This window comes from Salvelinus fontinalis, chromosome 24 (genome assembly GCF_029448725.1).
Source record: "Salvelinus fontinalis isolate EN_2023a chromosome 24, ASM2944872v1, whole genome shotgun sequence".
In the NCBI taxonomy this organism is placed as follows: domain Eukaryota; kingdom Metazoa; phylum Chordata; class Actinopteri; order Salmoniformes; family Salmonidae; genus Salvelinus; species Salvelinus fontinalis.
Window position 1 is genome coordinate 28,134,095 of NC_074688.1, and position 15,868 is coordinate 28,149,962.

The 15,868-nt window shown below is 48.1% G+C and overlaps 1 protein-coding gene across 2 annotated transcripts in view; it reads left to right on the plus strand.

The window, feature by feature from the left end:
• Window positions 1-15,868, plus strand: part of LOC129822225 (protocadherin-16-like) — a 195,660-nt gene that overhangs the window by 148,317 nt on the left and 31,475 nt on the right. The window contains exons 3-8 of one of the 2 annotated variants that reach the window (XM_055880312.1): window positions 3,484-3,672; window positions 7,817-8,048; window positions 9,055-9,291; window positions 11,786-12,405; window positions 15,144-15,287; window positions 15,486-15,762. In XM_055880312.1, the coding sequence (XP_055736287.1) occupies window positions 3,484-3,672; window positions 7,817-8,048; window positions 9,055-9,291; window positions 11,786-12,405; window positions 15,144-15,287; window positions 15,486-15,762 (1,699 nt within the window). The remainder of the gene's footprint in view (window positions 1-3,483; window positions 3,673-7,816; window positions 8,049-9,054; window positions 9,292-11,785; window positions 12,406-15,143; window positions 15,288-15,485; window positions 15,763-15,868) is intronic. The other variant, XM_055880313.1, reaches the window with a different exon arrangement.

A 15,868-nucleotide genomic window follows, 5' to 3' on the forward strand; every position in this document is an offset into this window, starting at 1 on the left:
GGGGATACCCTCCTGCTCCCCATCCCCCCTCCCCCCTGTCACTGGGCTGTTCAGACAGTCGCCACTCCACTCCTGGACCAGCCTGGCTGTCTCTACTGCTGGCATCTCTCCCGGCTAAACGCAGGCAGGGCTGGAGAAGTCATCCTCTCCTCCCTCCCTCCCTCCCTCCCTCCCTCCCTCCCCCCCTCCCTCCCTCCCTCCCTCCCTCCCTCCCTCCCTCACCCAGTGCCTCGCTCTACCAGAGGCAGTTTGGCTTGTGCTCTAACTCAGATAAATAACACAGATGAGAAGTAAAGACTCACTCCAACAGCACCTGGTGTCTTATACTATCCTGTCCTGTTACTGTCCTGTACTGTACCTGTCTGTCTGTACTGTACCTGTCTGGCTGTACTGTACCTGTCTGTCTGTACTGTACCTGCTTCTGTACTGTACCTGTCTGGCTGTACTGTACCTGTCTGGCTGTACTGTACCTGTCTGTCTGTACTGTACCTGTCTGTACTGTACTGTACTGTCTGTACTGTACTGTACTGTCTGTCTGTTACTGTACCTGTCTGTCTGTACTGTACCTGTCTGGCTGTACTGTACCTGTCTGTCTGTACTGTTCCTGTCTGTCTGTACTGTTCCTGTCTGTCTGTCTGTACCTGTCTGTCTGTACTGTACCTGTCTGGCTGTACTGTACCTGTCTGGCTGTACTGTACCTGTCTGTCTGTACTGTACCTGTCTGTCTGTACTGTACCTGTCTGTACTGTACTGTACCTGTCTGACTGTACTGTACCTGTCTGTCTGTACTGTTACTGTCCTGTCCTGTACTGTACTGTACCTGTCTGGCTGTACTGTACCTGTCTGTCTGTACTGTACCTGTCTGGCTGTACTGTACCTGTCTGTCTGTACTGTACCTGTCTGTCTGTACTGTACCTGTCTGTACTGTACTGTACCTGTCTGGCTGTACTGTACCTGTCTGTCTGTACTGTACCTGTCTGTCTGTACTGTACTGTACCTGTCTGGCTGTACACCTGTCTGTCTGTACTGTACCTGTCTGGCTGTATTGTACCTGTCTGTCTGTACTGTACTGTACCTGTTCTGTACTGTCTGTCTGTACTGTACCTGTCTGGCTGTTACTGTCTCTGTTCTGTACCTGTCTCTGTACCTGTCTGTCTGTACTGTACCTGTCTGTCCTGTCTGTCTGTTACCTGTCTGTCTGTACTGTACCTGTCTGTCTGTACTGTACCTGTCTCTGTTCTGTCCTGTCTGCTGTACTGTACCTGTTCTGTACTGTACTGTCTGCTGTACTGTACTGTCTCTGTACTGTACCTGTCTGTCTGTTACTGTCCTGTCTGTCTGTACTGTTACCTGTTCTGTACTGTTCTGTCCTGTACTGTACTGTCCTGTACTGTACTGTCTGTCTGTATACTGTCTGTCTTTGTACTGTCCTGTCTGTCTGTACTGTACTGTACTGTCTGTTCTGTACCTGTCTGCTGTACTGACCTGTCTGTTCTGTACTGTACCTGTCTGTCTGTACTGTCTGTCCTGTTACTGTACCTGTCTGGCTGTACTGTACCTGTCTGGCTGTTTTGTACCTGTCTGGTTGTATTGTACTGTCTGTCTTTACTGTACCTGTCTGGCTGTACTGTACCTGTCTGTCTGTACTGTACCTGTCTGGCTGTACTGTACCTGTCTGTCTGTACTGTACCTGTCTGGCTGTATTGTACCTGTCTGTCTGTTACTGTCTCTGTTACTGTTGCTGTATGTACCTGTCTGTTACTGTACCTGTCTCTGTACTGTCCTGTCTGGTCTGTACTGTACCTGTCTGGCTGTTTACTGTCTCTGTACTGTCCTGTCTCTGTCACTCTGTCTGTACTGTACTGTTCTGTGTACCTGTCTCTGTTCTGTACCTGTCTGTCTGTACTGTACTGTCTCTGTTACCTGTCTGTCTGTACTGTACTGTCTCTGTTACCTGTTCTGTTGACTGTCTCTGTTACCTGCTCTGTTACTGTCCTGTCTGTCCTGTCTGTTACTGTACCTGTCTGTACTGTTACTGTCCTGTCTGTCTCTGTTACTGTACTGTCTGTCTGTTACTGTACCTGTCTGCTGTACTGTACCTGTCTGTCTGTACTGTACCTGTCTGTCTGTACTGTCCTGTTACTGTCCTGTTACTGTACTGTTACTGTACTGTTACTGTCCTGTCCTGTCCTGTTACTGTCCTGTCCTGTTACTGTCCTGTCCTGTACTGTTACTGTCCTGTTACTGTCCTGTCCTGTACTGTTACTGTCCTGTTACTGTCCTGTACTGTTACTGTCCTGTCCTGTACTGTTACTGTCCTGTCGTTACTGCCCTGTACTGTACTGTTACTGTGCTTTATTGTGTTTGTTCTCGTTCATACTAGTGGTACTATCCAAAAGGATCCTACAGTGGTCTCGATGTATTTGAGTATATTTTCCAAGGACAAATTGTGTGCTTTCTTCAGCTGTCCAAAAGTAGTTTATGGTAGTGGAATAATTGCATTTTTTTAAGTCAACATCCAGTGTCCTCCAAAAGTTGCAGAATATTTCCTTATCTGTCTAGTTCCTGGCTGAATATTTCCTTATCTGTCTAGCTCCTGGTTGAATATTTCCTTATCTGTCTAGTTCCTGGCTGAATATTTCCTTATCTGTCTAGTTCCTATTTGAATATTTCCTTATCTGTCTAGCTCCTGGCTGAATATTTCCTTATCTGTCTAGTTCCTATTTGAATATTTCCTTATCTGTCTAGCTCCTATTTGAATATTTCCTTATCTGTCTAGCTCCTGGCTGAATATTTCCTTATCTGTCTAGTTCCTATTTGAATATTTCATTATCTGTCTAGTTCCTATTTGAATATTTCCTTATCTGTCTAGCTCCTGGCTGAATATTTCCTTATCTGTCTAGTTCCTATTTGAATATTTCCTTATCTGTCTAGCTCCTGGCTGAATATTTCCTTATCTGTCTAGTTCCTATTTGAATATTTCCTTATCTGTCTAGCTCCTGGCTGAATATTTCCTTATCTGTCTAGTTCCTGGCTGAATATTTCCTTATCTGTCTAGTTCCTATTTGAATATTTCCTTATCTGTCTAGCTCCTGGTTGAATATTTCCCTATCTGTCTAGTTCCTATTTGAATATTTCATTATCTGTCTAGTTCCTATTTGAATATTTCCTTATCTTTCTAGCTCCTGGTTGAATATTTCCTTATCTGTCTAGTTCCTATTTGAATATTTCATTATCTATCTAGTTCCTATTTGAATATTTCCTTATCTGTCTAGCTCCTGGCTGAATATTTCCTCATCTGTCTAGTTCCTATTTGAATATTTCCTTATCTGTCTAGCTCCTGGCTGAATATTTCCTTATCTGTCTAGCTCCTACTGTAGGTGTGTTCTTGTGTCTTCCTCTCTGTAGGTGTAACAGTGAAAGTTCCCCTTAAGACAAACTGTCTAACCCATAAATCCTCTTCTTTTATCTCCCTCTTTCCAGGTGACAGCGACAGACGCGGACGGCGGCTCCTTCGGCTCCATCAGTTACTCTCTGGGGTCAGGCATCAACAGTGCTGTCCCCTCCCAGTTCTCTGTAGGGAAGGAGACAGGACAGATCTGTACCAACGTGGCTCTGGACAGGGACCAGGGACCAACCAGCTACGACTTTACTGTCACCGCCGTGGACGGAGTGAGTCTCCTACTGTATCTCTCCTTCCCTCTGCACTCTTCCCTCTATTTACCCTCCACTATCGATCTCTCCCTCCACCTTCCTCAACCTCTCCCTAACAAGTCCAGCAGTGGACGGGGTGAGTCTATTGTCTCCTCTAACTCTCCTCCTTTCTTCTCCCTCCCTCCACATCTCTCCACCCTCCTCTCTCTCTAGACCAACTCCTTAGCTATCTCTCCACCCTCCTCTCTCTCTAGACCAACTCCTTAGCTATCTCTCCACCCTCCTCTCTCTCTAGACTAACTCCTTAGCTATCTCTCCACCCTCCTCTCTCTCTAGACCAACTCCTTAGCTATCTCTCCAGCCTCCTCTCTCTCTAGACCAACTCCTTAGCTATCTCTCCATCCTCCTCTCTCTCTAGACCAACTCCTTAGCTATCTCTCCACCCTCCTCTCTCTCTAGACCAACTCCTTAGCTATCTCTCCACCCTCCTCTCTCTCTCTAGACCAACTCCTTAGCTAATTCTCCACCCTCCTCTCTCTCTCTCTAGACCAACTCCTTAGCTATCTCTCCACCCTCCTCTCTCTCTCTAGACCAACTCGTTAGCTATCTCTCCACCCTCCTCTCTCTCTAGACCAACTCCTTAGCTATCTCTCCATCCTCCTCTCTCTCTAGACCAACTCCTTAGCTATCTCTCCACCCTCCTCTCTCTCTAGACCAACTCCTTAGCTATCTCTCTATCCTCCTCTCTCTCTAGACCAACTCCTTAGCTATCTCGCCACCCTCCTCTCTCTCTAGACCAACTCCTTAGCTATCTCTCCACCCTCCTCTCTCTGTCTAGACCAACTCCTTAGCTATCTCTCCACCCTCCTCTCTCTCTACACCAACTCCTTAGCTATCTCTCCATCCTCCTCTCTCTCTAGACCAACTCCTTAGCTATCTCTCATCCTCCTCTCTCTCTAGACCAACTCCGTAGCTATCTCTCCATCCTCCTCTCTCTCTAGACCAACTCCTTAGCTATCTCTCCATCCTCCTCTCTCTCTAGACCAACTCCTTAGCTATCTCTCCATCCTCCTCTCTCTCTAGACCAACTCCTTAGCTATCTCTCCACCTCCTCTCTCTCTAGACCAACTCCTTACCTATCTCTCCACCCTCCTCTCTCTCTCTAGACCAACTCCTTAGCTATCTCTCCACCCTCCTCTCTCTCTACACCAACTCCTTAGCTATCTCTCCATCCTCCTCTCTCTCTAGACCAACTCCTTAGCTATCTCTCATCCTCCTCTCTCTCTAGACCAACTCCGTAGCTATCTCTCCATCCTCCTCTCTCTCTAGACCAACTCCTTAGCTATCTCTCCATCCTCCTCTCTCTCTAGACCAACTCCTTAGCTATATCTCCATCCTCCTCTCTCTCTAGACCAACTCCTTAGCTATCTCTCCACCTCCTCTCTCTCTAGACCAACTCCTTACCTATCTCTCCATCCTCCTCTCTCTCTAGACCAACTCCTTAGCTATCTCTCCACCCTCCTCTCTCTCTCTAGACCAACTCCTTAGCTATCTCTCCACCCTCCTCTCTCTCTAGACCAACTCCTTAGCTATCTCTCCATCCTCCTCTCTCTCTAGACCAACTCCTTAGCTATCTTTCCACCCTCCTCTCTCTCTAGACCAACTCCTTAGCTATCTCTCCACCCTCCTCTCTCTCTAGACCAACTCCTTAGCTATCTCTCCATCCTCCTCTCTCTCTAGACCAACTCCTTAGCTATCTCTCCACCCTCCTCTCTCTCTAGACCAACTCCTTAGCTATCTCTCCACCCTCCTCTCTCTCTAGACCAACTCCTTAGCTATCTCTCCAACCTCCTCCAATGACTACATCCCAAATGGCACCGTATTCCCTACATAGTCAATTCCCTTTGACCAGAGCCCTATGGAATAGAGTGCCATTTGGCACATAGTCTAATATCTCCCTATGAGCACATTAAACCCCTGACAGTGATCTCTTAAAGCAGTGTTTATCACAGTGTTTTCCACAGCAGGGCTAAAAGAAGAAAACCTCCAGCACCCTGGTAATATTGATGCTTCCAACAATTGAATGGATCTTTTTAACCAACATTTCACAGCAGGGTTCACAGCAGACATATAGCTAGCAGAACCCTGGCTATTAGACGCAGCTATAGAGCCAGAGCCAGGATAGCTAGTAGAGAGGGGAGCAGCTCCCCAGCCAGGCAGAGCAGAACACAGCAGAGCAGAAAGTATTTCATTAGTGCAGACAAATAAAATAGTCTTTCTGGCAGGGCTGTGCTGTGAATGACTCTCCCTGGTAGGGCTGTGCTGTGAATGACTCTTTCTGGCAGGGCTGTGCTGTGAATGACTCTCCCTGGCAGAGCTGTGCTGTGAATGACTCTCCCTGGTAGGGCTGTGCTGTGAATGACTCTCCCTGGTAGGGCTGTGCTGTGAATGACTCTCCCTGGTAGGGCTGTGCTGTGAATGACTCTCCTTGGCAGAGCTGTGCTGTGAATGACTCTCCCTGGCAGAGCTGTGCTGTGAATGACTCTCCCTGGTAGGGCTGTGCTGTGAATGACTCTCTCTGGTAGGGTTGTGCTGTGAATGACTCTCCCTGGTAGGGCTGTGCTGTGAATGACTCTCCCTGGTAGGGCTGTGCTGTGAATGACTCTCTCTGGAAGGGTTGTGCTGTGAATGACTCTCCCTGGTAGGGCTGTGCTGTGAATGACTCTCCCTGGTAGGGCTGTGCTGTGAATGACTCTCCCTGGTAGGGCTGTGCTGTGAATGACTCTCCCTGGCAGGGCTGTGCTGTGAATGAGTTTCCCTGATAGGACTATGCTGTGAATGAGTTTCCCTGGCAGGACTATGCTGTGAATGAGTTTCCCTGATAGGACTATGCTGTATCGGCATACGCCAAATCCTACTTGAAAGTAAAAGGGTAGAAATGGAAGGAAATCACTGCAGTCATGGTAAAATAATCAGAGAAGAGAGGGAGAGAGAGACAGACAGAGAGAGATTATAGAGAAAGAGAGGGAGACAGACCGAGAGAGAGGGTAGAGAAAGAGAGAGAGAGAAAGAGAGAGAGAGAGAAAAAGAGAGAGAGAGAGAGAGAGAGAGAGAGAGAGAGAGAGAGAGAGAGAGAGAGAGAGAGAGAGAGAGAGAGAGAGAGACAGAGAGAGACAGAGAGAGAGAGAGAGAGAGAGAGAGAGAGAGAGAGAGAAAAAAAAACCTCCAACGTCAGGCAGGCAGGCAGACAGACAGACAGACAGACAGACAGAAACGCAGACAGACACAATCAGACACACAGTCAGACAGACAGGAACGCAGACAAACAGACAGACAGACAGACAGACAGACAGACAGAAACGCAGACAGACACAATCAGACACGCAGTCAGACAGACAGACAACGCAGGCAGGCAGTAAGTCAGACACAGACAGACATGCAGACAGTGAGGCAGACAGACATACAGTCAGGCAGTTAGGCAGGTAGACAGGCAAGCAGATGGACAGATAGACAGACAGGCATGCAAGGAGACAGGCAGGCAGCAGTAATATTTAATAAGTTGGACCGCTGCTCCCTCCTCCTCCCTCTCACTAGTCCGGCCAAATGAAAAGCTTTGTATGCTGTTCAGAACAAGCCGCCAGGGAAACAGAGCTCTATGCTCTGTGGCGGCGGTAGCGAGCCCTCTCACCCCACACAGATCCTGACAGATTGCTGTTTCCCTGGGGAAGCTATCAATCCGTATCCCTCCACCAACCTGCCAGGACTAGATTCTAGAGTCTGACGTTTTTAACAGGGTTCCTGCTGATTTTAACCTGCTCTATTAATGTGGTCTAACTCTTTTTTTCATTTTTTCTACCACTTTGTCCTGCTGATATTCAACAGCATGTGAAGTCTAGTAGAACAGAGGGCTTTTTGTCCGTGGTGCAAACCCAACACCTAACTCACTTCAGCTGGGCTTTAATATAAAGGGGGAAAGGTGCTCAGCTTAACTGAGGAACATTGAAATCAAAAACATTCCTACCCCAGGACACTGTGGTGACCTTTCCAGAAAATTCACCAACATCAACAAACCAACACAGAATGGCACTGACACATCTAACACATTCCAATGAGCGTTGTCTTTTAGATTCATTGATAGATTTTCCTTTCTGTTTCCCTGCAGGGCGGTCTGAATTCCATGGCCTATGTCAGGGTTGACCTGTTGGACATCAACGACAACAGACCAGTCTTCTACCCTGTGAGCTACGCCGTCAGCCTCAGCTCCCAGAGTGCACCTGGCACCTCTGTCGTCAAGGTTACGGCCCTTGACCCCGACACTGGGGAGAACGGGAGGGTCACGTACCGAACCGTCCCCAGGGGCAACTCCCCCTTCTTCACCCTCAACAAAGAGACAGGTTGGTGTTTTTACTGTAATACAGCTTTAACTATGAACAAAAATAAACAGGTTGGTGTTTTTACTGTAATACAGCTTTAACTATGAACAAAAATAAACAGGTTGGTGTTTTACTGTAATACAGCTTTAACTATGAACAAAAATAAACAGGTTGGTGTTTTACTGTAATACAGCTTTAACTATGAACAAAAATAAACAGGTTGGTGTTTTTACTGTAATACAGCTTTAACTATGAACAAAAATAAACAGGTTGGTGTTTTACTGTAATACAGCTTTAACTATGAACAAAAATAAACAGGTTGGTGTTTTACTGTAATACAGCTTTAACTATGAACAAAAATAAACAGGTTGATGTTTTACTGTAATACAGCTTTAACTATGAACAAAAATAAACAGGTTGATGTTTTACTGTAATACAGCTTTAACTATGAACAAAAATAAACAGGTTGATGTTTTACTGTAATACAGCTTTAACTATGAACAAAAATAAACAGGTTGGTGTTTTACTGTAATACAGCTTTAACTATGAACAAAAATAAACAGGTTGGTGTTTTTTTGTATTTTAGTATTTTTTTTACTTTACCCTTTTTTCCCCTCAATTTCATAGTAGTTTGGGGGTTACAGTAGTTACAGTCTTGTCTCATCGTTGCAACTCCCGTACCTACTCGGGAGAGGCGAAGGTCAAGAGCCGTGCGTCCTCAGAAACACAATCCAACCAAGCCACACTGCTTCTTGACACAATGCCCACTTAACCCGGAAGCCAGCCGCACCAATGTGTCGAAGAAAACACCGTGCACCTGGCGACCGTGTCAGCCTGCACTGTGCCTGGCCAGCCACAGGAGTTGCTAGTGCGCGATGGGACAAGGACATCCCTGCTGGCCAAACACTCCCCTAACCCGGACGACGCTGTGTGTACAGTATGTGTGTGTCCGTCCTCATGTCTCTGTGTGTGTACTTTGAGCTGTGTCTGACCTTGACCACTGTGTTTTGTGTCCTTCCTCCACCAGGTGTGATCTCCCTGTCCCGGTCGCTGCACGGCAAGGCCAACACGGTGATCCCCATGGTGGTTTCAGCCCAGGACGGAGGGGGTCTGGCAGCACTGGTCAACGCCCGGGTCAACATCAGTGTGGTGGCAGGCCTGGTGGCGCCCCCTGTGTTCGAACACAGCCAGTACAGCTTCACTGTGTCTGAAGACGTACTGCGAGGGACTGAGGTTGGCATCGTAAAGGCCATCGGTAAGAACGGTGGGTGTGACTTGGAATTGGAACTTAAGATTGGTTAAGGACTGCTAACATCTGTTTAAAAGCATGCGTGTGTGTGGGGGGGTGTATGTGTGTGTGTGGTGGGGGGGGTGTATGTGTGTGTGTGTGTGGGGGGGCGTATGTGTGTGTGTGTGTGGGGGGGTGTATGTGTGTGTGTGGGGGGGTGTATGTGTGTGTGTTTGGGGGGGTATGTGTGTGTGTGGTGGGGAGTATGTGTGTGTGTGTGTGTGTGTGCGTGTGTGTGGGGGGGGGGGGGGGTATGCGTGTGTGGGGGGTATGTGTGTGGGGGGGGGGGTATGTGTGTGTGGGGGGTATGTGTGTGTGAGGGGGTATGTGTGTGTGGGGTGTGTGTGTGGGGGGGGGGGGGTATGTGTGTGTGTGTGTGTGGGGGGGTATGCGTGTGTGGGGGGTATGTGTGTGTGGGGGTATGTGTGTGTGAGGGGGTATGTGTGTGCGGGGTGTGTGTGTGTGGGGGGGTATGTGTGTGTGGGGGGGTGTATGTGTGTGGGGGTGTGTGTGTGGTGTGTGTGTGGGGTGTGTGTGTGTGGGGGGTATGTGTGTGTGGGGGGGTATGTGTTTGTGGGGGGCGTATGTGTGTGGGGGGGTGTGTGTGGGGGGGTAATTGTGTGTGGGGGGAGGTGTGTGGGGGGGGGTATGTGTGTGTGGGGGGTATGTGTGTGTGGGGGAGGGTATGTGTGTTTGGGGGGGGTATGTGTGTGTGGGGGGGGTGTGTGTGTGTGGGGGATGTGTGTGTGTGGTGGGGTATGTGTGTGTGGGTGTGTGTGTGTGTGTGTATATGTGTGTGGGGGGGGTGTGTGTGGGGGGTATTTGTGTGTGGGGGGGTATGTGTGTGGTGGTGTGTGTGTGTGTGTGTGTGTGTGTGTGTGTGTGTGTGTGTGTGTGTGTGTAGGGGTGTATGTGTGTGTGGGGTGTGTGTGTGTGTGTGTGTGTGTGTGTGGGGGGGGGGGGGTATGTGTGTGTGGGGTGTGTGTGTGTGGGGGGGGGTGGGAGGGGCAGTATGTGCTGAAAGTACTCACTGGGGTGATCTGTGCTCCCTGTACCAATTGTTCTCATAGGCAGCGAGCCACTGTACACACCTTGTTTAGAAATCACATTAATCACAAATTCCATCCCAGCACATTGTTTTTATAATCATTACTTTGGATATTTAGTGCTCTGTCATAGTGTAAAAGACTTGACTAATGACTGAGGGGGAGTATATTGTAACTGAAGTGGTCTCTGCCTGGTCTGGTCCTGGTCTCCTCGTCTGCAGTGGCTCTGGATCTTGTCAACTCCCTTCAAAAGATACAAATAAACTCCCACACACACACACAATTGCATCTGTATTCACTGTCACGAACTTCGTAACAAAAAGGGAGACAACGTGGAGATAAGGAATAGCAAAATATATTTATTAACTAAAGTAAACTATATACAATTAACAATGGTGTGTGTAGTCAGTAATGTAAGGGAGTGGTTGCGTGCATAAATGTGATAATGAGGGGTGTTGAAATAAACAAAACAGCCACAACCAAAATCTATCAGTGTGTCTGCATGGAGAGAGTCTCCCCAATGAATGGGGAAGAGGCCAGGTGTGTCCCGTTTCGCTGACGACCCTCCCGGCTCCGCCCACCGACATCCTATTAAGGAAAACAAGAGCAAAGAGAAAGAGTTCGGCAGACAGAGTGGGAGGATCGTCACATCACACACATGCACTAACTCACGCACACACCCACACTCATATACACATACATTCATGCTACTATACACACACATCACACCTGCTACGACCAGATTCTTGTTATGATTGCTATATACTGCACAAATTAAACACTTGCCCTCCAATCCCTCCTTCTGCAATACACGTGTAACTATTGGACTATAAATTGTGCTTTCCCACATTATACTTTTATTATAATTTTTTAAAACCCCTTTTTCTCCCCAATTTCGTGGTATCCAATTGGTAGTCTTGTCTCATCGTTGCAACTCCCGTACGGACTCGGGAGAGGCGAAGGTCGAGTGCTGTGCGTCCTCCGAAACACAACCCAGCCAAGCCGCACTGCTTCTTGACACAATGCCCACTTAACCCAGAAGCCAGCCGCACCAATGTGTCGGAGGAAACACCGTACACCTGGCGACCGTGTCAGCATGCCTTGCGCCCGGCCCGCCACAGGAGTCGCTAGTGCGCGATGGGACAAGGACATCCCTGCCGGCCAAACCCTCACCTAATCCAAACAAAGCTGGGCCAATTGTGCACCGCCCCATGGGTCTCCCGGTCGCGCCCGGCTGTGACAGAGCCTGGACTTAAACCCAGAATCTCTGGTGGCTTAGACCACAGCAGCACTCAGGAGGCGTTGTTGCATTGTTGAGAAGGAACCTGCAAGTAAGCATTTCGTTGGACAGTGTATACCATGTGTATCCTGTACATACAGGATAATAATATATTTAACTTGAAACTTCCCCTGTCTGTTCCCAGGCGTCCCCAGTAAGGACATTCTGTACAGCATCTCCTCTGGAGACCCTGCTGGCTACTTCACCGTGGACCCAGAGAGCGGAGCCCTGCGGACCAGCCTTCCCCTGGACCACGAGGCCCAGCCTTCTCTAACCCTGGAGCTCCAGGCTCGTAGCGGCAGCCCCCCTGCCTTCGGTCAGACCCACGTTCACATCACAATCCAGGACATCAACGACAACACTCCTGTCTTCCTGCCCTCCTCTTCTGAGTCTCTCCTCCTCCCGGAGCACACAGAGATGGGGACCATGGTCTACCGCGTCCAGGCCCAAGACCGGGACTCCGGTATCAATGGCCAGGTGACCTTTGACCTTTCTTCCACCGCGACCTCAAGCGGAGGTCAAAGAACCTTTTCCATGGAGCGCAGCACGGGGGAGATCCGGCTGGTTGGCGAGCTGTCGTACGACGTAACGCCGCGCTATGACCTGACGGTGACAGCTAAAGATGGTGGCGCTCCCCAGCTGAGCTCTACCATGATGCTTGTGGTGCACGTCCAGGCAGAGAACGACCACGGTCCCGTGTTCGACACCCTGACCTACCGCGTAGAGCTGAGGGAGAACACGCCACTCAGCACACGCTTCCTACAGGTATGTTCAGTAGATTGTTCAACTAACTGTCAACAACATTTCAACTAAATATTCCTAACCGTAACCCCAGCAAGCTGTTATGTATCAACAGAGTTGCAGTCGATAGGTTGTTGATAGTTTGAGTATCTGTAGATCGTCTACCAGGGACTATCCAAATAATGTGCAAACCTTTATTGTCACCAAGAGGAAAACTGTCTTGGAAACAATTCTGCTGTATATAAGAAAAGGATATTGAGGGCAGGTTTCCCAGACCCTGACTATAGTAATCCTATTCTTGAATAGAAACATTTACAATTTCCATTGAAATAGTTTTGTTGTCCAAAATAGGCTTCATCTGTATCCGGGAAACCGTACCAATATCAAATCAAATTTATATATCAAATCAGATTTATTTATATATCCCTTCTTACATCAGCTGATATCTCAAAGTGCTGTACAGAAACCCAGCCTAAAACCCCAAACAGCAAGCAATGCAGGTGTAGAAGCACGGTGGCTTATAAAAACTCCCTAGAAAGGCCAAAACCTAGGAAGAAACCTAGAGAGGAACCAGGCTATGAGGGGTGGCCAGTCCTCTTCTGGCTGTGCCGGGTGGAGATTATAACAGAACATGGCCAAGATGTTCATATGTTCATAAATGACCAGCATGGTCAAATAATGATAATCACAGTAGTTGTCGAGGGTGCAACAAGTCAGCACCTCAGGAGTAAATGTCAGTTGGCTTTTCATAGCCGATCATTGAGAGTATCTCTACCGCTCCTGCTGTCGCTAGAGAGTTGAAAACAGCAGGTCTGGGACAGGTAGCACGTCTGGTGAACAGGTCAGGGTTCCATAGCCGCAGGCAGAACAGTTGAAACTGGAGCAGCAGCACGGCCAGGTGGACTGGGGACAGCAAGGAGTCGTCATGCCAGGTAGTCCTGAGGCATGGTCCTAGGGCCCAGGTCCTCCGAGAGAGAGAAAGAAAGAAAGAGAGAAAGAGAGAGAGAATTAGAGAGAGCATACTTAAATTCACACAGGACACCGGATAAGACAGTAGAAATACTCCAGAAATAACAGACTGACCCTAGCCCCCCGACACATAAACTACTGCAGCATAAATACTGGAGGCTGAGACAGGAGGGGTCAGTAGACACTGTGGCCCCTTCCGATGAGACCCCCGGACAGGGCCAAACAGGCAGGATATAACCCCACCCACTTTGCCAAAGCACAGCCCCCACACCACTAGAGGGATAACTTCAACCACCAACTTACCATCCTGAGACAAGGCCGAGTATAGCCCACAAAGATCTCCGCCACGGCACAACCCAAGGGGGGGCGCCAACCCAGACAGGAAGACCACATCAGTGACTCAACCCACTCAAGTGATGCACCCCTCCTAGGGACGGCATGGAAGAGCACCAGTAAGCCAGTGACTCAGCCCCTGTAATAGGGTTAGAGGCAGAGAATCCCAGTGGAGAGAGGGGAACCGGCCAGGCAGAGACAGCAAGGGCGGTCCGTTGCTCCAGAGCCTTTCCGTTCACCTTCGCAGTCCTGGGCCAGACTACACTCAATCATATGACCTACTGAAGAGATGAGTCTTCAGTAAAGACTTAAAGGTTGAGATCGAGTCTGCGTCTCTCACATGGGTAGGCAGACCATTCCATAAAAATGGAGCTCTATAGGAGAAAGCCCTCCTCCAGCTGTTTGCCTAGAAATTCTAGGGACAATTAGGAGGCCTGCGTCTTGTGTACGTGTAGGTATGTAGGGCAGGACCAAATTGGAAAGATAGATAGGAGCAAGCCCATGTAATGCTTTGTAGGTTAGCAGTAAAACCTTGAAATCAGCCCTTGCCTTAACAGGAAGCCAGTGTAGGGAGGCTAGCACTGGAGTAATATGATCAAATTGTTTGGTTCTAGTCAGGATTCTAGCAGCTGTATTTAGCACTAACTGAAGTTTATTTAGTGCTTTATCCAGGTAGCCGGAAAGTAGAGCATTGCAGTAGTCTAACCTAGAAGTAACAAAAGCATGGATTAATTTTTCTGCATCATTGTTGTGCAGAAAGTTTCTGATTTTTGCAATGTTATGTAGATGGAAAAAAGCTGTCGTTGAAACAGTGTTGATATGTTCGTCAAAAGAGAGATCAGGGTCCAGAGCAATGCCGAGGTCCTTCACAGTTTTATTTGAGACGACTGTACAACCATCAAGATTAATTTTTAGATTCAACAGAAGATCTCTTTGTTTCTTGGGACCTAAAACAAGCATCTCTGTTTTGTCCGAGTTTAAAAGTAGAAAGTTTGCAGCCATCCACTTCCTTATGTCTGAAACACAGGCTTCTAGCAAGGGCAATTTTGGGGCTTCACCATGTTTCATTGAAATGTGCAGCTGTGTGTCAACCGCATAGCAGTGAAAGTTAACATTATGTTTTCGAATGACATCCCCAGGAGGTAAAATATATAGTGAAAACAATAGTGGTCCTAAAACGGAACCTTGAGGAACACCGAAAATTACAGTTGATTTGTCAGAGGACAAACCATTCCCAGAGACAAACTTATATCTTTCCGACAGATAAGATCTAAACCAATATCTGCTACACTTCATGTATACTGTTCATCTACAGGTTGAAAGGGGAACAGTGTCTTGGACATATTTTGCTGTATATAACAATAGACATAATATCTCACATATCAAACAGAACAGTTAGTTCTCTGATGTTTTGGCTGTATATGTATTTCTGATTAAGAGCTTAATTCATCCATCTACAGGTGCGAGCTCTGAGCCGGGACACCGCGGGTTCAGGGTCTTCCTCTCCACTGGCATTCCACCTGAGACCTGACGGAGACGCAGCAGGGTTTGGCATCGCAGTAGACAGCGGCTGGCTGTTTGTGAAGAGCGCCCTGGACAGAGAGGTGAAGGACATGTGACAGGAAGATATATAAACCTTTCCAGACCCGCACACTGAATGCTCCTTTAAGCCACTTTGATTGACATCGATCATGTAGATCTCATTCATGTTGATTAGATCTCTTTAGAGACCTGAAAACATCTGACTAACTTTCATTTCTAATGTAATGTCCCTTTGATGTGCGTCCATGACCTTTGCCCAGGTGAAGGACATGTACATGTTGATGGTTCTGGCCACGTCGGGCCACGGGCAGCTGAAGAAGACGGGCAGTGCCACGGTGAGGGTGTCGGTGACCGATGAGAATGACAACTCTCCCCGTCTGATCCAAGCGAGGGCTTTCCTGGCCGTGAGAGAGAACCTTCCGGCGGGTTCAGGGTTTGGACGGGTGTTGGCTACGGACCGCGACACGGGCCTCAACGGCAGGCTCAGTTACAGACTCCTACACCCAGACAGACACTTCCAGATCAACTCACACACAGGTAGTTCAAAGACTGGTTAATGAATGGAATAAAAAAAGCTACACTGAGTGTACAAAACATTAAGAACACCTTCCTAATATTGAGTTACACACCTCCTCTCCCCCCC